The sequence below is a fragment of the Camelus bactrianus genome, chromosome 3, assembly GCF_048773025.1.
Source record: "Camelus bactrianus isolate YW-2024 breed Bactrian camel chromosome 3, ASM4877302v1, whole genome shotgun sequence".
NCBI classification, from domain to species: domain Eukaryota; kingdom Metazoa; phylum Chordata; class Mammalia; order Artiodactyla; family Camelidae; genus Camelus; species Camelus bactrianus.
In genome coordinates, this window is record NC_133541.1 from 56,540,192 (window position 1) to 56,564,506 (window position 24,315).

Here is a 24,315-nt window from a genome sequence, read left to right on the forward strand (position 1 = left end):
CCATTTCAAAATGGCTAAGAATAAGGGCTCTGGTCTCAGATTGGATTCGAAGCCCAGCTCCAATGTTACTCCCTGAGTAAATTTGCAAAAGTTACTTATTTAACTCCTCTGTGGATAATAGTATTATCTATCTCATGGTGTTGTAGTGAAGATTAAATAATATACACATAAAGAACATAGAAAGGTGCTTGACTCATAGTCAGAGCTATTACTGTTATTTTTGACCATTATTTATTTAGCTTATTCTATGTTATTGTCCATTTAGTTTTTGTCAGTTTTTTGCAATAATAAAATTATTTTCATTCTAAAAAAGAAAATAACTCCAAACTTTATGTGTTTTTCCTTTTGTAGGAATTTGTATTGTTCACTTTTGGGGGCTGCCCTGTAATTTACTTTTATTCTCACCAATCAGGAGGCTGTTGTTCAGAACTAGAAAAGTAAAAGCCTTTCTCTGAGCCAGTTCTACTACCTGACAAAAGAGGGCGCGATTGTACTGTTCATAATCAATGTCCTGTGTCAGCAAATGTAAAAGTGCTCTGGGGGGTATTAACTGTTTTAAAATCATTTTCAGATTCACCCTTACCAATTACATCCAGAGCTGGTTTAGTTTGCACCGAGTTGAGATTATTTTCAATAATTCAGTTCAAGCATCTTTTAATGCAACTGGCATATATGCTCCGTCAAGTTACTCCTACCACTGCCAGCGTGTCAGCAGCCTGCAGCAGTACGATGCCCTTTTGTTGCCCAGTGACACCAATGATATGTCAAGCCTGTGGGAGGTCACTTTTGTTGATTTCCAGGTAATAAACTAAAACATATGCTTAATGTACCTGTGTGTTTTGAGCCAAAGAAACTCAGTGTTTGTTTGAAAACATAGATGTTTAAGGAGAAGAGAGGAGTGGAGATCTTTAAACTAATAGTGGTGTTTTTTCCCTTTGTCTTCTAAGGTATGAAATAGAATAGGATTGAGTATTTCCTCTTCCTGCACAGTGACCTCCCCACCCCCCACCCCCTTCCCAAGGACTTGCTTTTACATTCAGGTTTATCCAGTCACGAATAATAATCAGTGAGGAATGCTAGCAACCTAAGCTGAAGTGAAGCTGTGGCATGAAGCCCAGTGACTAACACTTCCTGGAGTGAGAGGCCCTTCTAGGGAGAGGAATTGTTGGACAATTATTTTATTTCCTTCAGGGAAGGGAGTAGTGATCCTATTAGGGCAGATAAGAAGTACATCTGTAGCATGAGTGACAGCTTTGGCGTTTAGCATAGGATTGGAACTGTCAGCCAGGGAGTCAAAAATATCCCAAAGATCCTCTTGAAGGTATTTGGGGAAAGGCATGAAGGCATAAGAGATTCCTTTGCACCTCCAGAATCTCAGGCTAAGAGACATTTGTCAATTTCCTTTATTCTGTTTACTGTGAAAAAAGCTTAACTTGTACTTCTGACACACTGAAATAGGCAGGGTTTTGCCTGTTCCTTTTATGGGCACTTCCTGATCTTTCCCATATACAAATACATATTTACTCCCCCACCCCTCAGCTTGGAGAAGTGTGGTGGGGTAATTTGGAGTAGGGAAAAATTTTGCATTTTGGAGTTAGAAAGACATAGTTTTGAATTAGTTCTCAGCCACTTGGGCAAATTACTTCACCCTCTCAGTTTCTGACCTGTCTTTACAAATGTAAAGAATTCATGGCCTAATATATGTGGCAACACCCAGGATTGTGTCAGGCATGGATTAACAGTAACTAATACTTACGAGTCCTCTTTGTGGGTCAACACTGTTGTAGTTATTTTACATACTTTGTCTTCAAAACTTACCATAATGCTGCAAGATAACTGCTGTTATCCCTGTTTTGCAAATGAGATGACTGAAACTCTAATGATTACATAATTGCTCAGTGATATAACTGGTAAAGAGGCAGAGGCAGAATTTGAATTATGGACTGTCTGGCTCCAAAGACACTTTACAATATATGTAATGTATATATATTCATATAATATTTATAAAGTATGTATTATATCTGTTTCTCTCTCTTGCCCTTTAAAAAGAGAAGTAGGCAGAAAGGACAATGAGGAGGTAATAATGAAAGGAAGGAATAATTCACAGATAATCTTACCTGATTAGAACAGATGAATTGACCGATTTATACCTCCACCTTGTTCCAGGAATGACTTACTATGACATGTAGAAATACTTCAAGAAGAATAATTTTGCAAAATAAGTAAACCATTTCACACCCATTAGGATGATGGTTACTAAAAAAAACAACAAAAACCCCCCAAAGCAAAAATAACAACTGTTGGCAAAGATGTAGGGAAATTAGAACCCTTGTACATTGTTGATGGGAATGTAAAATGGTGTAGCCACTACGGAAAACAGTATGGCGGTTCCTCAGAAAGTTAAACATAGAATTACTGTGTGATCCAGCAATTCCATTTGGGAGTATATATCTAAAAGAATTGAAAACAGGTACTTGAATGGATATTTGTGTACCTATGTTCATGGCAGCAGTATTGACAATAGCCAAAAGATGGACGTAACCCAAATGTCCATCAGTGGATGAATGGAAAACAAAATCTAGCATATACATGTAATGGACTATTATTTAGCCTTAAAAAGGAAGGAACTTCAGATACATCCAACAACATGAATGAACCTTGAGGATATTCTACTATGTGAAATAAACCACACACAAAAGAACAAATATTTATATAATTCTGCTTATGAAGTACTAGAGTAGTCACATTTGAAGACAGAAAGTAGAATGGTGGTTGCTGTGGGCTGGGGGAAGTAGGGTACAGAGAGTTAGTGTTTAATGGAGACAGAGTTTCAGTTTTGCAAGATGAAAACAATTCTGGAGAATGATGGTGCTGACGGCTACACAGTGATGTGAATGTACTTAATGCCACTTAATACACCTAAATATGGTTAAGATGGTAGATTTTATGTTATGTATATTTTACAATGAAAAATGTAAAACAAAACAAAAAAAATAGACATGGTGTTAAGAAAAACAGAGGAAGAAAAGATCGGTTAGAGCCACTGGTGAAGTTGGTACACAAAACCACAAGATCATCTGTCTGCCCTGGCTAGAAGCAGCACAGTAATTTGGCTCTGAAGCTTTTGAACAGCCAGCATAAGAAAAAATCACCTGCTACATGTTCATGGGATTCACAAGACTACCTGAAGTGTGCTTGTGAGGAGCACATCCATCCTTGGTGCAGCATCCTCAACAGCAGCCTCACAGTGGACAGAGCACTGGGTGTTGGAGGTGGACCTTGTAAAACACCCTTCATGTGGGCAGATGCAGAATGCAAGCCCAGCCCAAGGAAGAAGTGGTGGTGGTGATGGAGGTTAAGGCATATATAAAAAAGGCTACATTCCACGTATGCAGCTTCGCTGATCTGGCTTAATCTAGGAATAAAGTATAGAGTGATGTCACATGCATGGCAAACTCAGATGCCTCTGATAAAACTCAGATGCCTCAGGTGGGCCAGCTGGGGACTGTGGCAAAGTTGTAGTTGGCATCGCATGGAGTATATTTTTGCTTTGTAGGAATGCAGGCCCAGTATTGCTGGATCTTTTGACTTTTCAATTGAAGATAGGAATCTGGATTCTTGGAGGAAATTTTCAGGATATTTAGAAATCTGGGCCAAACAAAACTTACCTGTGGGGAAGATAACAGAGTGCTTGCAACCTCTAGTCCAGAACATGGATAGACAGCATATCTCTCAGGTATTCTCCACAGATACTGTTCTCAATCAAGTCTTAAGAATTAAGTGGCAGTCAACATGAGGATATTCACTATGGCTGGAATTGCAGCATCAGGTGAGGCCATCTTTTGTCTTTGAGGAGTTTGTCGTTGAGAAGGCCACTTTGCCTCTTTTTAGAGTGAGCAGGCCAACTATCCCAGAAGCCATACCAGGAGTCCCCTTCAGGAGTTGTTTTGGTTCAGTCTAGAGCTCAGATAGTTGGGTGAGCAAGACTCTTAAGGTCTATGGTATGATGGGTGACTGCAATCATTTAAGCATGGGAAAATGCTGGAGTGCCCACTTAAGTCATAAAAATGAATTCTTGGTAAAGCACTCATGGATAATTCAATTTTCTGATGCACCCTTCTAAAAGCAGCTAGGTGACTGAGGTGATGCTATATAGTATTATATTCTAAAAGCCAGCTGAACGTGGGAGCTGCCTCCCACAAATGATTGATCTCATTTAGAGTCTTTACTCTGTAGGCCCTGTTTCTTCCATTGTGATAGTATTTAGATATTGGGGCCAGTTGTCGATTTGAACTTCCCCTAGTTCCAAGTAATTAAACCACTTCATTTGCACATATGAGAGAGCTTTTCTTTCTGTTCTCTGGGCAGATTGCAAGGGGTATATAGCTCTTCCAAAAGCAGTACTAAGTCTGCATGTTACAGCCAATAAAGAGGTTAGTGACTGGAGGAAGAAAAGACACAATTACCAAGAGTTACAGAGTTGTACTGAAAAGTGACTCTAAAGGCAAACTGCCCCGGTTTGAATTACAGCTTCAGTGCACTTAATACTGTGTGACTCTGGGCAAATTACTTAACTTTTCTGTCTCGGTTTCCTCATCCATAAATTGGAATACAGTAGTAACTTATTCAAAGGCTCTTGTGAGTATTAAACAAGTTAAGGCAGTGTCTAGTACATAAAAAATCTTTATTAAGTGTTAGCTTTTGTTATTATCTGTATTTTATGTCATTGGGAATCATGATATCTTCTCTTAAAAGACTCTTCCTACCTACTTCCTGTCAACAGAATCAAAGGCAGAGGAACCGAGACTTAATATTCTTTGTGAAATTTTTATTAACACTTACAAAATTTTGGAGACACCAGACATTGTGGTTTTAGATGAACCAAGATTCAGATTAAAAGAGGTTTTATTTCAGAGCCTTGAAAACTTTACTGGCTTCTTAATTATAACAACCATCTATCCCAGAGTTTCTGGCTCAGTCTTGATTTAAAATTAAATTTCACTCTCCTCCAAAACGCAGTCATATTTGTTAGATAATGTGTTTAAATTATTCAGAAAATATGGCCCCAGTATTTAAATTTGACTAATTAGGGGTCCAGGACCCCTAGCCCAACTGGGAAGTAGGTCTTAGGAGGAAAGAATATATCACTTCAACTCTTTCCTTTCTCCTGACAGATCCAAGGCTTTACCATCAAGGGGGAACAATTTGCCAGGGCTCGAGACTGTGCCTCTTCTTTCTCGCCAGCCATTCTGATTGGCCTGGCAATGTCTCTGATCCTGCTGCTGGTGTTGGCGTACGCCCTGCACATGCTTATCTACCTGCGGTATCTGGACCGGCACTACGATTTCTTCGCCTCTCCGGCCCACTTCCCCCAGATGAAAGCTCGAGATGCAGCAGAAGAGAAGGAGCTGCTCAGGAGCCAGGGAGCCGAATGCTATGAACTGAGAAGCCAACAGATATGCAAGATTTATGTTTAACAGCACAGGTCCCTCTCCCACACGAAGTCCACAATAGACTCTGAAAGCAGCTGTTTTTGTTCTTTGCTGTTTGACTTGCAATATAAGGTTTTCACCAAAAAGCTTGATTTTTTTTAAAAGAAATGCATGCAAAGACTACATCTTGGAGCATCCACTGGCCTTCTTAGATAGACTTGGAGCAATGAAAAAGGTATCTCAGGAATCCCACAGAGGTCAGTGTTATTGCTGCCCCAAAGTTCTTGAAAGCAAAAGAATATAGCAAGTTAAGGAGACCCCCCAAAAAAGAATGATGCAATATAGATAAGGGAAAACACATTTGGTCCTCCTTGCCTGTGCCAATTTGCACGTGACAAATATAGAAATAATATTAGGTTATCTGGAAGTTCAGAATTTAAAATATAACATAGTTAGCATTTTTCAGAAATTATGTCCCAATTTTATTTTTAAAAATAGTCTTTTTTTCCCCCTTTCACAGAACTTTTTAGGGAAGACTGCTGTCAATATGGTAGACACTTTATTCAAGGACGTCCTTATCACTTACTTTGCTATTCATAGGTGGCGCAGTTCAATCTGTGAAGGAGTGATGATAGTCTTGGCAGTATTTTACCTTTTCCATTTGGTTGTGGTGCCAAAGCTTGTCTCATTTGTCTGATTTAGACCTCCATCAGCTTTCATAGGTGCCACTTGAATTAAACGACTAAATTAAGTAAAAACAGTGTGCTTGCTGTGCACATACCACTCCAAGCCCCTTTCCAATGAGATAGTGTCCCATAAACTCTTCTTTAATATAAATTTTGAAGCCACCACTGATCTTATATAACCAGTTTCTTCCCCATGGATTTCCCCATAATCCTTTTCAGTTCTTGGAATATACTGAAGAATGGCTCACTCTGCATCCTCACCAAAGCTTCTCTAATATGACTTCTGTGTTAAAGAGATCTTATGTGTAAAAACTATCGCATTTTCCTAACTAGGGTTTCACCCATGACCTAGGTTCTATTAAGATACCATGCAGAAAACTTAGAAAGCAGTTGAGAACAATGTGGGGTAGGGTGTCATGCACAGAGAAATTGGATCGTCTCGGCAGCTGTGGTGATGGTTTTATAGCCTCATCTCATCTTTGATGCCAAGTATGAGCGATAATGATTGTTGGATTTCTGATAAAACAGTCTCACGTTGGACATTTCTTTTGGCTGCGTTATTCTTGGCTGTGAATGTAGATTGTAGCTGTCTCAGAATTCAGTAAGCTTCTAATAGTCTACAGTGAATTCCTTTCTGTTTTAAAAGCTGGAGTAGATTCTTTAGTATGCAACTAAGAATCTTAATTTAAGTACATAAAGATGATTGCAGGGAACACACCCTCAAGAAATTGGGAATCTGGGACTGATTATCTGACTCTCTTTAGCTTAAAACCAGAAGGGACTTTATTAGCATTAGAGTAAGGGAAACTGATAGCCCATTGCATTCCATAAAGAAATTTTCATTGTGGTTGCTTTGAGTGTCCGTTGGTGGTATAAATAGCTGCTGTGCTAGGCTGCAGGTACATGAAGTATCAACATAATTTATTGTTCAAGCTGGGTTGGCTTTTTCTAGCTGTGCTGGAGGGCTTACAGAGAGAAAATGATAGCTCAGGAGTTTAAATTCACAGCTCAAGACATGATAAAAAATCCAGGGAGTTTCTATAACTAATCTACAAGGATCTCTTACCTCTTGTCAGAGGGCTGGCATAATTGAAAATAAGACACAGGTCTGAACATGCAAATTGGTAAACTGCATTGCAGGTGAAATCTACAGCCTTGCCAGGTCTTATATGTACACAGGAACATTGATATCAAAATAAAAGAACCTTAAAATCGGAATGGTAACTTTTGGGAGAATTTAGACAACTTAATATTGAATTCCCAAACTCCATTAGGTTTTTCTTGCTGGTAGAATCATCCTCTCTGAGATGAAACTATTCCTGCCTTGCTTGAAGATTGTTTGAGGACCTCACCAGAGATAGTTATTTGGCCATTTTCCTCAATGTCTCTAGAAAATTAGTTTCACATTCTAGTATATCCTAGGGAACCAATTGCAAAGTTAAATATAGGAGAATAAAATTGCAAGGTTTTGCTAATTTATGTAAAAAAGATTTGAGGAATATATCTGGGAATGGATTCCAGAGGTGCCAGCTCAGAGAGTGAGGTGTATAATTTTAAATCAGGCTGAATTTTTTGACATAGGTTCTCTTACCAAATTTTTGAATTAATTGTGTTCGTTTGAGCAGCTGAGAGTATTTCTAAGAGTTTTCTCAGTTGGTTGATTGAAATCTGAACTCAACAGTGACAGACACTAAATGAGGTAGGCTAGAAATTTCTTCATATACTATAGAGAAAGAAAAGACATTTGAAGTTCGAAAATTGGCATATAGGAATGGATTCATCATGTATAACCTGTTCTCCATCCTGATAACTATTTTCCTCTGTGAAAGACCAGAGGACCCTCCGTTTGTCATAGCACTGAGAAATACATTGGGAACATAGTGTCAGCATTTTTGGAAAGTGCTCTAGTGACTGTCCTCTGTAGGCTGTGGGTGAATATAAGAGATGCTAAACTTGAACTGGAATCCTTAGTCTCATAAGGATGCAGGGATCCTACAGTGACAGGTATCAAGTAGCAGCACAGCAACCTTAAGGGGCTGAAAGGTTTAATCAGATTAGATTATGTTTATTGATGGTAAAATGTTCCATGACACATGTGGCTAAGCAGTCCACTGAAATACTTGTTCATCAGAATAATAATAATAAATCTAGTTTTAGTGTAAAAAGACCTTATTTGAGCCATCATGGTGGACTCCTGGAACTGAGTCTGTTCATGACTCAAGAAGAGAGCTTTTGACTGAAGAAAGAACCTCGTAAAAGAGGGTCTTTGGTCTTCATAGCTAATGTTGAACATTATCATGAACATTTTTATGCTTGTCCATCAGGTATCTGTCTTTTTGCATCAGTTCTGGCATGTTCTGATTTTTAAGTAAAGAACTTAAACTATTCCCATGGGTACTTTTATTATTAACACAGTAGGTGTGTGATTATTGTCCTGTAATTGTTAGTGCTGCAGAAGCATAGCCCAAGAGATGTCTGCCTTCCTGGGAGGTCTGGAAAAATATGGCAAAGAAAGTGATGTTTGACATGAGTAGGAGTTGAGCAGACAGGTAATGTGAAGAAGGACAGATATAGCGGAAGGAAACATATGCAAAGACTGGACTTTCTCATATGCAGAGAACTATGAATACGTGTGTCTGCGTAGGCACATACAGTGTATTGAGAGAAGTGAAAGTGTGATGCAGCTGGAAATGAAGAGAGCAAACAGATCACTGTGCTCAACTAAAGACTTAGAATCTTGAGGTAATGGAGGGGCCACTGAGAGGATTTTGGAGGATTCAGAGGTTGGTTCCATAAGACATAGCAGCCAATTGGAACGTCATAAATGACTGTTAGATATCTTGTTTTGGGTGCTAGTGGAAGGTGATGCCAATCTCTGGAATCAGGAAAAAACAGGTGAGGGTGGGAGTGAGAGTAGGAGATGCAAGATTCCTGTCCTATAATAGAGGTCTGAGTAGGTGGATATATGAATATGAGGCAAAATGAAGAGATCTGGACTAGAAATAGAAATTTAGAAATGTAGCAAATAAATTCTGTAAGTGTCCAACCCATATTGCTTTGCACCTTACCGTTTCAGTACATCTTGGCCCATCTCTCCATGGCCAGTAACTGTCCTTAGTGGCTGCTTTACCTGTGTTCATGGCAGGCTGGAAGTGCTAAGGAATTAATGCCCCCTGGGAGTAGCGTTGATGCAATGATTCTTAGAGGTTGTGTGTAAATACTCCAGCTCATTTGCTCCTTGACTGGAATAATTCTAGAGTGTGTTTTATACCTTTTCCTGGAGCTTCCTAGTAAGACTAAGCTCTTCCGCCCAGTGGGGCATCTTTGCTTGATAATATTCACTTCATTAACTCTCTTCTTTGCCCTGTTTTACTTACCTGATCCCCTAATGATATTGCCTAGCATCACCTCCAAAATAAACTGCTTGCATTCAAACCTTTGTCTCAGGTTCTGCTTCTGAGGAAACCCAAACTAAGACCAACAGTAATGGGTATAGGGGGGAAATTGAAAACAAGGTGGTAGAGGTGATGGAGAAATTAATGAGATCACCCAAGGAGAAGGGATAGGTAGATAATAGAGCTCTGTGGAACACCATTACTTACGGAGTAGGATAAGAAAAAGAAATCTAGTAGGAGCAATCAGAGAAGGAAGAAACCAAGAAAAGAATAGTGCCTCAGAAATCAAAAGGAAAAAGCTTTCAAGATGAGGGGAGTGGTCAGTTACGTCAAATGCTGGAGAGAAATCAAATAAGAAGAGAACTAAGCAGTGTTTATTCCTTGGATTTGGTCAGTAGGAGGTCTTTGATGAACATCACACTCCATGGAAAAGAGAGAGTAGAGATAGCTCAGGGTATTTATTCCCCCGGTTTTCTCTTAGGGGGGAAAACTTGAACTGCTTGTATTCCTTATCTGAAGGTCATTGCTTCTTTTAAGATGGCCTCCTAGACATGACTCTGTCCTGGGTTTCAGTAGTTTCTTATTCACTTGTCCCTTTGGGCTCAGAGATGGTAACAACTCCATTGCTAGCAGCCCCTGGCTACTGCACTGTCCTTTGTGGGTCTCCTATCGCCTACTGGGACCTTCGTAAATGGTCCCTTTGTAAATAAACCCTCCTTAAATTATCCTATTTTGAGAGTACCTGCTTCTTGTTGGAAATCAGACTTATACAGAGGCTTAGATGAATTAGAATTTATTTGTTGCATTTTTGTTTTATATCTAAGCAGTTTTTCAGAAAATTTAAAACAGCTATTTTAATAAGATGGAGGAAACCTGAATATATCGTAGGGTATGGTGGCAGTTCTGAGGTTGTGGTGGATTTTTTTGGCCTACTGTGACATTATGAACAATGATGTAATACACTCCCATAGACATGCCCACATATTGTTACTCTGTGCCCCAATTTTGGGGACCCTACTGCCTGGTAGTCCTTTGAGATAGATCCCTGCTGCATAAAGGTCCATGGGTAGCTGGAATAGATACCTACAGGCTACAGACAATTCCTAGGGGAAAAAACTGGGGCTTTCTCACTCAAAAAAGCATATTGGAATGTGAAAGTGGTGTTATTATAGGGCAGCCCTTGGATATTTTCTAAGTTATGGGAACAGTGTAGACAATAATTGCTAACAAGCCACGTGGGTATCCCACCAAAGTGATTGTCTCTGTAGTCAGGAGCCCCTGGGCTAGGAAGAAGGATCTAGGGTATAGAAAAAAGTTAAAACACATCCCAGAGAGGGGAGAAAATGGCTGAGACAAGGTCCTCAGAGAAACCTTAGTGTTACAGATTTCCTTCTGAGGGTTGGGGTGGAGAAGCCTCTTACCCTTCCTCAGTGGAGACACATAGAGGGGACACGACCTTCTGGGAGAATACTGCACAACTGTCCCTTCTGCCTGTGTCCCTGCTTGTGCTTTTCATGCCCTCACTCCATAATAGTTAGAAAAATAATGAACAGATCCAGTTTCTCTGTGACTCTTTGGGACAATCTGTCTTTATTTCAGATTTCTCTTTTTATAATGGGACTTACAATGCTTGCTATATGATACTTTCAGTTACTGAGATGAGATCAACAATATTTTATAAAGACCAAATGGTACTAGAGCAAAACCTCTAGTTCCAAATAAATGGAATTTAAAGTGTGGTTTGGACCTTCTGGTATTTTATGAGGGCAAAATAGGACAAATGGTAGTGAAATTTATTTGTTCTAATGGTTACTATTTTGTAACACATGTAATCCTCATGGTGGCCACTTAGATGTTCCCTGAATCCTCTGGAGTCATCCTTTACTCTCCTAATAAAGTGATTTGAGTCCCCTTAATGTGAGGAATAAGTCTGTTCCCCCAAGATAGCCGAAAATTCAGCCAGAGGGTGGATTAGTGGCAGGAGCAGTAGTGACTTACATTTTTGTTGTTTCTTCTAGTTTTGATTTCCTGCCTCTGTTGATTTTCAGACACCCCTCACCCCCACCCACCCTCTGGTGGCTTCATCTTCAACCACTCTTCTCAGTTCCTTGACCTGCTGTCTGACATTGATGTGAGTATCACAGACTCTTACTAAAGGTTAGGGAATAACATATGGTGTTGCTCTCAAAGAAAAGAACCTTTCTTCGTCATCAGAATTCTTTCTTTTTAATCTGCCCAGGTCAAACTACTATCAGGCTTAAAATAACAGCTCTTCATCTATTGACTCATCTCTTTCTCTCTTTTATTCATCCATCCTGTTATATATATAAGATAAGTGTGGTTTTATAATGTTAAAAAACTTAAAAGAAGTTTCAAAAGCCTCTAGTTTTAGGCCATAAAAGATGCATAATAGGTCTTCAGAAGTTATCACAGAAAAGCTTAGATGTATGAAGCAAAGAAATTTTTGTTCTTAGTAAAATACTTAACTGGAGAGTGCATATATCACAGTTTTTGCTTAAGAAGCTAAATTTTATTTTCAACTCTATTACAGTGATAAGATATTTTTCAAAACATTTATTTTTATCCAGCAATGTCATCATTCTGAGCAAAACTCATCTCTGGCCTTAAGAGTTTGTTGTCACGTTTATGTGAGGCATTGGATTCAGAAACTTATTCAGCAATCTTAACAAGGCATCTTCTTATTCCTACTTCAATGAATCTTTCCAATGAGAGCTGAAAACCTCTTTATGTATTACAAATTTTTCTCCTCTTTGGGAGGATCCAAGGTCCAGGAGATTAGGCTTGTGGAGATTTGGATAAATGTTCTAACTTTAATTGGTCTTTCTCCCTTTCTGCAGCTCCTGTGCCCTTGATTCCATCCCTCTTCTTGTTAAGGATGTGTGTGTTCCAAGATTGAGCCAAATTTTCCAGTACAGCCTTCCGTCTTACAGTGGTATTTTCTTTAATGCAAATGGCAATGAATTCACTTCATGGTTAAATGCCTTGTGGTCAGAACTAAGGACTTGCCAACCTTCTCCATTTGCTTGCAGTTTGTGTTATTTCATCTTGCAGATGTAGACGGGTTTTCTTATTTGTTTTCAGGGAAATCTATTCTGAGCTGACCTCAAGTGCAGGAAGACCTCTGCACTTGCAGAGACATGCAGATTTTGAAGCACCTACCATTTAGAAGACCCTCTTTAAAATGAATATGAAATTATAAATGTAAATCAGGCATGAAGGTGATTATCTATTTAGGAAGAGAAAACAGTAACTAATTAAATTTTTTAAAAGTTGAATTTGAAATAGTTTATTTTTACCACATTTTCAAAAACATGCTTTCATGAGAACATAATGCTAGGGACACTTCCAGGGCCATGAAAGAAACCTGTAAAAATATGTGTGTGTGTGTGTATGTATGGGATTCTTACAGAGATCTGACCTTATATGTAACTGTGGATGCTGATTACATAGTCTTTGTGGGCCTCTTGTCTTCATGTCGGATGGTAAAACTTGAAGTCTGCATAGCAAACAATTGGGAAGGGAAGATGGATGTAGAATGGGGGAGAGCAAGGACAAGCTAGAATCCATGAAGAAGAGCCGGGATCATGCAAATGAACTAGGACCTGTGTCAGTTTTCACTGCCTCCATCCATGATAAAATAGTGCCCTTTGTTACAGAGCCAGACAAATGTTCCAGGAACTGAAGAAGTTGAAGGAGGATCCCAGGAGAGGGTGGAGCAGCTGTAGGCCTGGGTGCTGCCCTGTGTCAACAAGGTAAACCAGCAGATAAGTGATAATGTGCTTGAGCTACCAATGTACCTGACTCCACCTTTTGAAGGTTAAAAACAATGTGGCTTCTACTTCACTTCCACCTTTTAAATAGCATGCAATTAGTTCTTTCAAATATGGTCCACCTTAACCAGAAACATACAGGGAAGTGAATTCTAGGAAACAGGGTTCAGTCTAGGTATACTGGTATATTACAAAACCACCATAGTCTGCCCATTGTCAACTTGGCAGCTATATACATCTCTGTAAACTATATTTATGTTTAAAAATAAATACATTAACAGCCACCATTCTGCCTAACCTAATACAACAACCCTGTGTACAACTGGAAATATGCTAACCCTTTTCCCCTAAGTGGATGCTAATTCCTTTTTATGTTTTTAGTCCTATTCATTCTTCTCTTAAGTTATTCAAACTCCCTCTTTGTTATCCTGTAACTTAAGTACTGAAATATATGGTTAGCAACTATCCATACATCTTACGTTAGATGCTCAGGAAATGACAGTAGGAAAGAAAATAAAAATACTTGGTGTGTGTTTGTGTGTATATACATACATATATATATATATATATATATATATATATATATATATATATATATATATATAATGTTTGGTATATGTATACACACACACACAGATGTTCATATCAAAATAAGGAAGAAATACAACTACCATACTCCTCATTTCTGCAATTAGTCACATGGTCTCGCTGGTATTTATAATTGCCTTCTTGTGCTAGTTGGAGTTCCTTGCCTGATGTAGTAATCTAAACATTTATTCCTGAAGTTCCTGGACCATTAGAAGTCTTGCATGAGTTGACTTGTCATAGTTTTCCATTGACTTTAATCACAGAACATGGAAATACTAAACAAGGCTTCTCTTTGGCCTCATTGTGCAGTATCAGTCCAATTTCCCCTTAATAGTGAGGGTCAGTCACCAGTCTCATTTGAGCAGTCCAGGATTCCCATACTATTGGCATTTTGGACCAGATAATTCTTTGTTGTTGTAGTCTGTCCTGTGCATTGTAAGATGTTTAGCAGCATCCTTGAGCTCTACCCACCAGGTGCTAGTACACTCTCCTCCTGCAGTTATGACAACAAAAAATGTCTCCAGACATTGCAGATGTCCTCTGTACAAAATTATCCCCAGTTGGGAACCACTAAAGTAATCCCTTTCTTTGCCAGTTGATTCATAGGCATGAGGACCTCAAAGTGGCTATGTGATAGTCTCAATTTCCAGTTCAGTGGAATCATTGTTTTGCCTCTTGGTGAAAGCATTCCTGTCTTGGGAACGAAAGCTTTCAAAGCAGCTGAGCCTAAAGTTGCAGGGATGGAAAGCAAAACTTTGTTAGTGAATCATTAGAGGTAGTAGTGAGAGCTACCATTCCTATTTCTATTCCTTGATCCCCAGATTCATGAATCCTGGTTATAGGAACAACAGGACTGTACATTTGTTGTTAGATTGTATACTGCCTCCTGGTCCATATTGCCCCAGCTCTGAAAGGTACTATTACCCATCTGGCACTATAACTGAGTCTTCAAAAAGCCATTCTGTTGTTCTATCAAGTCAGCTACTTCAGGGTGATGGGCATCATGGGAAGACCGGGGAATTCCACGGAGATGGGCCCATCGGCTGCACTTCATTTGCTGTGAAATGCTTGGCTGGAAGCAGCGCTATGAAATACCATGATGGTGGATAAGGCATTCTGTCAGTCCACAGATAGTAGCAGAAGCATTGTGAAAAGGAAGAGAAATCCATGCCTATGGTAAGTGCTTATCCAATGAGAACAAAGCACTGCTCTTTCCATGACAGAAGTGGTTAATGTAATCAATACACCATCAGGTATCTCGTTGATTGTCCCTGGAGAATGGTGCCATTTTAGGGGTTTAATATTGGTCTCTGCCGCTGGCAGACTGAGTACTTAGCAGTACTGTAGCCAGATAAGCCTTGATGAGTGGTACATTTTGCTAAGTTCATGTATTATCTCTATCCCTGCCACAATGGCCATTTTATTTGAGCCCATTTGGCAATGATGGAAATAGATGGAGAAAAAAGTTCACTGACATCCATAGAACATCTCATCCTATCAACACAACTATTACTCCCACTTTGTTGAGGTCACACGTTGGTGAGCATTCACATGGGACACAAAACTTTTTGAATTCTGTGCCTATTTAGAGATGTTTATCCAAATATTTCTTCTTCAGATCTTTATGTTACCAAATTTTCTAATAGTGTTTCTTGTAAGTCCCTGACAAAACCCAGCCAAACCATTAGCCATACCTCAAGAATTACTGTAGACTCACACCTCTGGTTATTTTTCCTTCCAGGCAAAATGAACTACCAGGTGCATCACTCAGAGTTCTCTCCACGAGCAGGATTTCTCTTTACCACTGTTCATGAAGGCCACCCTGGCAGGGGGCTCTAGTGCTCCAGCCACCCACTTTCAGGTTGTGCCTGCATATACTGAGCAGAGTCATCTGTAAACCAAGCAGGAGTTTTTTCTTTCTTAGTTTACTGCTCATGGAGAACTCTCCATGAGACCAGAAGTGTGGGTTGAGAGAGAGAGGGCAATTAGCAGGAGTCAGGATATGGGCATCTAGGCAACTTTCTCATGCAACTGCCTTTGCCTTCAAGACTTGCTTGAGCCTGCTTTCTATGAACCACTTCTACTTGAAGATGGAATGCCACTGCTGTGCATGCCTAGCTTTATGGGCTTGGTGAGTCAGACAATATCTACTTCACGATGGGCGCCTCAGGTCAGATGGTAACTTGGTGGCCCAGGGTCAGGTGTTCCAGCTCTACTAAGGTCAAGTAAAAAGCCACAAGCTGTTTCTCAAAAGGAGAGCAGTCATCTGCACAGGATGGCATCTCTGCTTCAAAATCCTAAAGATCCTCATTGTGATTCACTAATAAGAGCCTGCCAAAGGCATCATACAACATTCCTATCCTCCACTAACACTTCTAGCTGACTCCTCCCGCACAGCCTCACAGGATTTCAGCTTTGATTCTTGTTACTCATAATTATATTTAGTTCTAGGGGAAGGATATATAATCCCTAAACTCTTGGTGTGTGTGTTTGATATGGACCCTATGGTGAACAGAATAATCCCCCTTCCCCAAAGTTGTCCACATCTTAGACCCTGGAATTCATGAATATGTTAGCTCTCATGTCAAAGGGGACTTTGCAGATGTGATTAAGAGTGTTGAGATGGGGAAATTACTCTCTTTTATCCAGGTGGACCTAATGTAACTGCAAAAGTTCTTAGAAAGAGGGAGACAGGAGAGATGCAGTCAGAGAGTAGGAGATGGATGGGACAGACATTGGAGCAGTACAAGAAAGGAGCCATGAATGAAAGAATGCAGATGGCCTCTAGAAGTGGAAAAGGTAAGGAAATAAATTCTCCCCTAGAGGCTGCAGAAGGAATACAACCCTGCTGTCACCTTGATTTTAGGACTTCTGACCTCCAGAACTGTAAGATAATAAATTTGTGTAGTTTTAAGCCACTGAGTTTGTGGTGATTTGTCACAGTGGCAATAGGAAGTCCTCATGTGAAACTGGACCCAAAAGGAAATGACATGTGTTTGCGCAGAATCCTCTCCCTCCCTGTATACTCCTCCTCCCCTTCCCAGTCTCTGTCATTCTCCAAAGACTGGCTCCAGGCAAACTACTGAAGGACACAAAGTCATTGCAAGACTGTTCCTTCTACCCCTGCTGCATCCTGTGTCCTTATGTAAACCCCTAGCTACCTGAGGGTCCTACCGGAATTCTCCCTCTGTTCCATCAAGTTTTTTCATCAAGCCTTCCTTTTTAATTCTTCTTTTGCTCAGGATTTGAACTCTAATTGAAAAATGATAAATTATTAAATGATTCTATGACTTTTATTTTCAAATATATTTGAAACGCATTTATATATATATATTTTTGAAACACATTTATATTTTTATAGTGAGTTCTTACAGACTGTGTCTAAGCCACGGAAAGAATTACTGTTATGGTGAAAATTTCAGTATTGTAGCAGGCTAATCCCGGGAAATTTGGGGTCTCTCAAATTACATCAGGTAAATCAAATCTATGTGCAGGACATTTTCGGACTCCTTATTGCTTATCCCCAAGTGTCCAGTGTTCATCAGTGTTTCCTATTGTTGCATCTGTAAAATCATAACATTTTCAAAGTTTTTTGTTGTTCAGGTACACACTTGTGTTTGAAATGTTATTTAGGAGCTCATCGAAGTAACTATGTCCTCTTGTCTAGTTTGTCTTCCTCTCAGGTTCTGTTAGATGAGATAGTAAGACATTTTCTGTTGCTCCATCCTGAGTCACTCAAATTATTATTGCTGGTCTCCTTGGTTCTGGTAGCCTGGTTGAGTAGAGTTTGTGTTAGTAGCTCTGGAAAGATTTTGAGTCCATGCAAGAATGGGAGAGGTTCTTAAGGAAGATGTACTTCCATCTTTCTAGCCTAGGAATGTTAGTTGAAATTGCACACAAAAGAGATACTTTTTTATACTTTGATTTTCTTATTTTATTCCAGCTTTATTGAGATATAATTGACATATAACACTTTGTAAGTTTAAAGTGTACAACCTGTTGATTTCATACACTTACATATTGCAAAATAATTACCATAATAGCATTAGCTAACACCTCCATTGTGTTGCATAATTACAGTATCTTTTTGTGGTGCAAATCACTTAGCAACTTTCAAATATATAATACAGTATTATTAGTTATAAGAAATATGTATATTAGATCCCCAGAACTTATTCATCTTACAACCAGAAGTTTATATTTAAAAGAGATACTTATAAATTGCCATGGTCAAAATGCACCATCTCAGACTCTGAGAGTGTTTGCAGTGCTCTTCTTTGGAAAGATTTTTCTTTTAGACAGTTAAAACCAGCTGCCTCCATTTTCTCAGCTTCTAGGCTCTAGTCTTGCAACCATCCCAGTCCACAGTTCAGCCTTGTGAGCCCACGCCCTGGATTTGTTCCTCTGTGTCCTATGACTTTGTATATGACAGGAGGAAGCCAGTAGTGAAACGGAGAATAGCTTTTCTCCAGGACGGTCTTAGAGCAGAGATGGACTAAGCACTATTCCACATCTCTTTTGTTAATAGACCCTACCTTAGGAGGCCACCTGTGATGGACTGTTTGCAAAATGGCCACTATTATTCCCCTCTCTCCATCTGCATTCCTTGTTATGTAACTGTGCAGCTGCTCCCCTTAAGAGATTGAGTATATTTCCCCAGCATTTGAATCTGGGTTGGCCTGATGATTTGTTTTCAGTGGAAAGCAGCTGAAGTGATGCTGGGTCGAATCTGAGCCCAGGCATCCACCTGTTCTCCTGGAACCCTACTCAGCTTCCAAGTAAATACTTATGGGGGCAGAGCCTGCTAGAGGATGAGAGACAACCTGAAAGAGAGACAAGCCATCTGAGCAGAGGCCACCCTAGACTAACCAGCACCCAGCTGACCCAGCAGCTGACCACAGATATCTAGCAAGCCTAGCTGAGACCTGAAGAACTGCCAAGCTGAAGTCAGCTAATTGCCCACCTGCAGAATTCTGGCTAAAACATGGTTGTTTTCAGCCACTGTGTCTTGGAGAGGTTTGTTATGCAGCCAAAGGTTACTGATTTGTCATCAAGGTTAGAAGTATTTCCAAATTGCAAGTTACATCTGGGTTACCACACCTGCCACATAAGAGTAAAGAAAGAGCAAAGAATGAACTATATATGAAACAGAGATATAGATATAAAAGGAGTAATTTATTGTCAGGTTGCTGTTACTCTCAGCCAGTTCTGATTATAATCCAGTTTCTTCTCCCATAAATAAATCACTTTAGAATTCAACACGACTCTTTTGTTTACCAGACCCAGAAATTCCCCTGCATTGGCTTAAGTAAAGAAATATTAGTCTCAGGGGTATCTCATGGATCCCAAGGGTCTGGTTTCTAAGACCCAGCAAGGTCTTCTTGAGCAGCTGGTCCTGAAACTGGAATATAGTCTGGAACCAAGTGAGCTACTTTCTCTACCTCGTTTTTCTACCTCTTTCTCTTTGGTGTAAGATCTCTCATCACTTCTGTATGTTTGCTTCACTTTTTCTCTCTTCAGTTCTCTGCTTTCACATGGCTTCATTATACCCATTCCAAAACAGCAGCTTCAGACTCAAGTCCTCAGCACCTTCTAGTTCACCTTCTATAAATTCAAATTTCCACCCAGAGAGAATCCAGTTTGGTCCACTGTAGTTCAGTCAGGTGTGTTTGAGTGGTGATTGTCAGGGTCAATAAAGATATCCTGTCTACCACCCCCCCTTTTTTTGGACATTGAGCACGTATCTTTTTTAAGAACCAGAGGACTGCATTATTCTTCTTAATCTCTACTACTTGCAGGAACCATGCCCTGCTTTCTGTAACTCCTATTTTTTAGCCAAACCACCAATAGATTTTTACCTTTGCTTTCCAGTGGAGGATTAACTTCTTTGTTTATTGGAGGAATATGAATGAGAATGATCAACAATTTCCTTTCCTGATCAGATGAGGGCAGGGATTGGAAAGTCTTTCTTAGCCCAGTGTCCTGCCTTGTATGTGTTTATGATGCTCCTGGTGTCCCAAGACTCAGGAGTTCCAGCCTCTCCTTTGTATGAAGCTAGCTTCCAGTGTCCATAACATAACATTCTATTCAGCATCTGGGTTTGTCTTCCTTTTTTAAAATTTTGTTTTGTTTTATTTTACAATAGTCAAAATGTAGAAGGCTGCTGATTGAGACACTCTCTAGTAGCAGTTTATAGTTATATGGATTTTATGGAATAGAAAATGTTCAAAAATAAATCTCTGTACTGACATATGGTTACCAGGTCTATATTTTGCCACATAAAGCCATTACAATCTCCCATATCCAATCATTGTCATTTACTGTTATATTGAAATGAAGGAAACTGCCATTTTTGTAGGTCAAAAACAGTTGAATATTGGCAGTTTCCTGTGGTTCAGTGTAATATATTGAAACATATTTTAACTTGAGAACTATAGGAAGGATACAATCTTATAATAAAGGACTGTCCTTTACAATGAGTTTATTTAGCTTCATGAAAAATGCACTACACTTTCCTTAATTTTCTTATTTCATCATGAACCATGACACTTTATAATGGTCTGGCACTAGTTTTTGATGTATCTTTTTTTAAACACAGGTCTAGTGAGTCACATCTGTGTGACCCTCTCGGGATCACTCTCATTCCTGAGAATGCTTTTTTCGTAGGCTCTGAGGCAGGATTCTGGCCTTCCCTTGGTTCAAAGTTGTTTTCAAAGAACAATCATCTTTGAGATCCTCTTGTTGGATGAGTCCTTCACTTGCACCAAACTTGGGTATTTAGGGGACATATTTGCAGTACCCAATTCATTGTCACATAAACAAAGAAGTCTCATTTACAAAAGGAGCCTCAGTAACCCATGGCTCCTCACTAAAATATGCAAAGCAGTTTTTCTATCAACCATGAGTTAAAGATGCTTCCCTTTGGTTTGTGTTTCTTGCACAACTTTTCTCATCTCAGACAACTCCCCTATCACCCTCTGTTTCCTACCCAAGGGATCTTCATCTCTCTTACAAGTAAGGTTCAGACAGATTGTGTAACAAAATGGTTTTGGTTATTAAAAACATCTTTTTAGCTCTTGGCACAATAAGCAAAACCACTCCTGATGAAAAGAAGTCTCTCTCTCCCATATGGTTCTCCAAAAAAGTAAAATTTTCTGAATTTACTGTACATGTGAAAACAATAAACAATTTGCATTTCTTTCTTTTTCTAGTAATTCAAACTCTGACCTGAGGGTTTTTAAAGAATGAGTTTAGTAATTTCTACATTGTTCCACTTTCTGAAATATTACTGATTCTCGTGAAATAACTAAGCCTTAGCCAAATGTTTCAGTTTATCTCTCTTTTTTTGTGAATCTGTAAATGCGTCAGAAAAACGTTTACTGTAATGTTAGAATGTGCATATGTTGGCATTAAAACTGTGGTTTGGTCCCTACAGGGAATCAAGTGGAAGCAAAATTACAGTTAATTCCTGGTATCTCTGGTAATGGGGAACAGACTGAATTTGTACCAATGATATTTTAAAAAATTTATTTTAGACATTAGATTGAACCTTGTCCTACACTAAACCTTTTGCCAGAGATCCACAAGTAGTCAAGTTGTTCTCTTCCCTCTTTCTCTTGGTTCAGCCAGACTCTGGGGTAGAGAAATGGCCAGCAGGAAAGAAGGGTAGAATCAAAAGACTTTCTCACAAATCTCATGGTCATTGGATTTTTCTCAACATGTTGACTACAGCTCTTTTGTGGGAAAAGGAAACTACTCTGTAGTTAAAGAGGATGACAGTCTTCCTGCTCCTTTTGTAAGGTGTCATGTCTTTCCTTATAATTGGAGAGATAATCATCCACTGAAACTCTTGTTGCCTCCTTTGCAAATTCAGTTTTCAGTTTATAACTGAAAACAGAAGTAAAACAATTTTAGAGCATTCTGAAGCCTCTTTGAAGCTATTCTCTCAAAAGGGAAGCTTTGAAATACTGCTTAAGGAGAAGAAAGAATGCCACCAAAAAACCTTCTACATCTAGTTAATATCATGCAAGAGAAAGGATTTATTTTATCTCGCTTAGTCTCTAACCCTTTGGGAGAAGGAGATGATATATAAGCTCTTTATGGCCTCGTGGCTCCCATAAGAGTTTTCAATAAAGTGGAGGGGCAGGGTCTCACTTATTCTGGATCTGGAATGTTTCTTGAATGCAAAAACTCACATATTGCAGGGACAAGAGTACACTGCACTCATGATGTACAGATGTAATGCTCCAGTGATGTAAGCCACTAATTTGTTCTGGAACCATTATTGTTATCTGTTGAAGAAGACTTAGAAAGTGATTTCCAGTTTTAAAGTCCTGGCGATTTTTGGAACTCTCTGCCACTCATCGAGATAATCCTCATACAACTCTGTGAAAGCTTTGGATACATGTGTGTGTATGTGTGTACGTATATAGTAGGGATAGGGAAAACCTTAATTAAGTACATTAGAAACTCAAAAAACCCCAAAATTAAATGATGGTTTCAAATAATGCTGGATATCATAATTAGTCCCAGATGGTTCCTTTGTAGTCAGGAGAGTTCTCCCAAGTAGCCACATTTCTTTGTTAGAATGTCAAAATAGAAACTGAATTAGGCCCCTGCGCTGTGTCCTCACGCTCACAATTTTTTTGAAGTTTTGCTACATAGACCTTGCAAGACGTCCATTGAGGCAAAGAGATTGTGTCCTGCGTAATAGATTCTTTAGAAGGCAGCAGATGTTCTCTGAACCAACCTTTATACTCTCACAACCAAGGGTTTCTCTTCCCTTCTGGTTTTCTGTATTTGCTTTTGGTAATGGAAAATGTTTTCCCTTTCTATAGTTGATCTCTTCAGTAGGCTCATTGCCCTGGGGAAACAGGCCTCATTGGTCTCAGGGTATCAGCTCCATTTGCTGTAGGAAGCCAGACTTATCATTGCATAGGGAGCTTTGATTCCCATGGAGAACAGCCAGGCAGAACAGGGAGAGGTGTCTTTAAGCAAATTCTGTTTGCCATGGAAAACCAGGGAAAATCATACCAAAGAAAACACATAGCTGATGCCAAAGAGGGTGTTGTTTTTAGTCTTTTCCAAGAGACATCAGTTGTTCCTTAATATCTCTAATAGAAAACTTGTCAGAAGAAGTAAATTTATTTCCAGTTCTATCCTACTAACAAGTTTTGCTGATTAAGTTACTTAATTGGTTCCAGTCATCAATAAGGAAAATGTGGACACACCCAGTCTTTTCGTATAAATGAATTCCCCCAAATCTGCATTTATTTATTTTTAGGATTCAAGTTTCCTTTAAAAAAATCCTCAAAATATTTCCCTTTTAAGTAGATGGATTAACACACACAATCTGTTCTTCCTTACTCAAAGAAGACTAAGTCAATGATTCATTGCTTTTCCATCAGCTGGTACTTGATTCAGAACAGAATGAAGTAGGCTTTATCTCTCATGATGTAAATAGTGGACTCTGAGAAGTCCACATGACAGTCAGTCAGGAGTGAAGTAAGGCATTTTGTGTCTAGTCAGATTCATTTATATTTAAAGTCAAAGATGATTTTTATTATGTAATATTTAGGTAAATGAACAATGGCATTTCCTCCCTCTCTCTAGATCAACATATTCATTTTATATGCTCTTTTATTTTAAATTAGTAATGTAATAAAATGTAATGCATTTTGTAATAAATGTATAGGTGAACAGTGAATCACACTAAAATTAAGTTTTCCCATGGAATAAAGATTATTCATTACATGTATCTGCCAGCTTTTTAGGAGAAAACAGACTTATTTCTTAGATCATGTGAACCAAAACCATCCCTCAGTTTTGTATGAGATGTCTAATGGAATAAGCAAAACATATTCCCTCTTTTGAAATAGATGGGTAATTGCTGAAATTCTCCACTTTTCTCTTTAGTGAGCATATTGTATTCTGCACTGAATTCAGTGCATTGAATAATTGAATACTGCAGTTTTGAAACAGAGGTATACATTTCACTTACTGTTGTAAAAACACCTTATTTCTGTTTTTAATCACCCCACTATTTGTATTTTTCACAAAGGACAATTTGATTTTATAGCTAATTTGAAACAAATGACCAATAGGCAAAGTAGCAAAATTGTCATCAGGTTGGCATTCTCTTATTAATATCAAGGTGATATTAATTATGCAGTCAGGGATTATCAAATGCTCGAGTAGCATAATACCATCTAAATTGTAGTGCATATGTTAAGTTATAGTACATATTTTATTAATATTCATGTATTTTGTTAATATATCACACATACTTTTGATTTCAGGCTATGTCCCTATAAACTCATATAGATTCACATAGCCCTATTGTTATATTTAATAACTTCTTATTGGAGCTGATTTCTCACCCACAGGATTTTTTTTTTTTTTTTTTTGAGTTTAGGAGCACTAA

General features: G+C 38.9%; 1 protein-coding gene across 2 annotated transcripts in view; it reads left to right on the forward strand.

The window, feature by feature from the left end:
• LOC105064324 (uncharacterized) overlaps window positions 1-24,315 on the forward strand; it is a 68,488-nt gene that overhangs the window by 31,787 nt on the left and 12,386 nt on the right. The window contains exons 8-13 of one of the 2 annotated variants that reach the window (XR_012505494.1): window positions 572-800; window positions 5,175-5,689; window positions 11,562-12,752; window positions 13,191-13,286; window positions 14,870-15,068; window positions 16,542-16,691. Coding sequence is in view for 1 of the 2 variants with exons in the window: in XM_045512429.2 (XP_045368385.2) it covers window positions 572-800; window positions 5,175-5,477 (532 nt within the window). In the remaining variant the exon portion in view is untranslated. Of the gene's footprint in view, window positions 1-571; window positions 801-5,174; window positions 9,554-11,561; window positions 12,753-13,190; window positions 13,287-14,869; window positions 15,069-16,541; window positions 16,692-24,315 lie in introns of those variants that run through there. The other variant, XM_045512429.2, reaches the window with a different exon arrangement.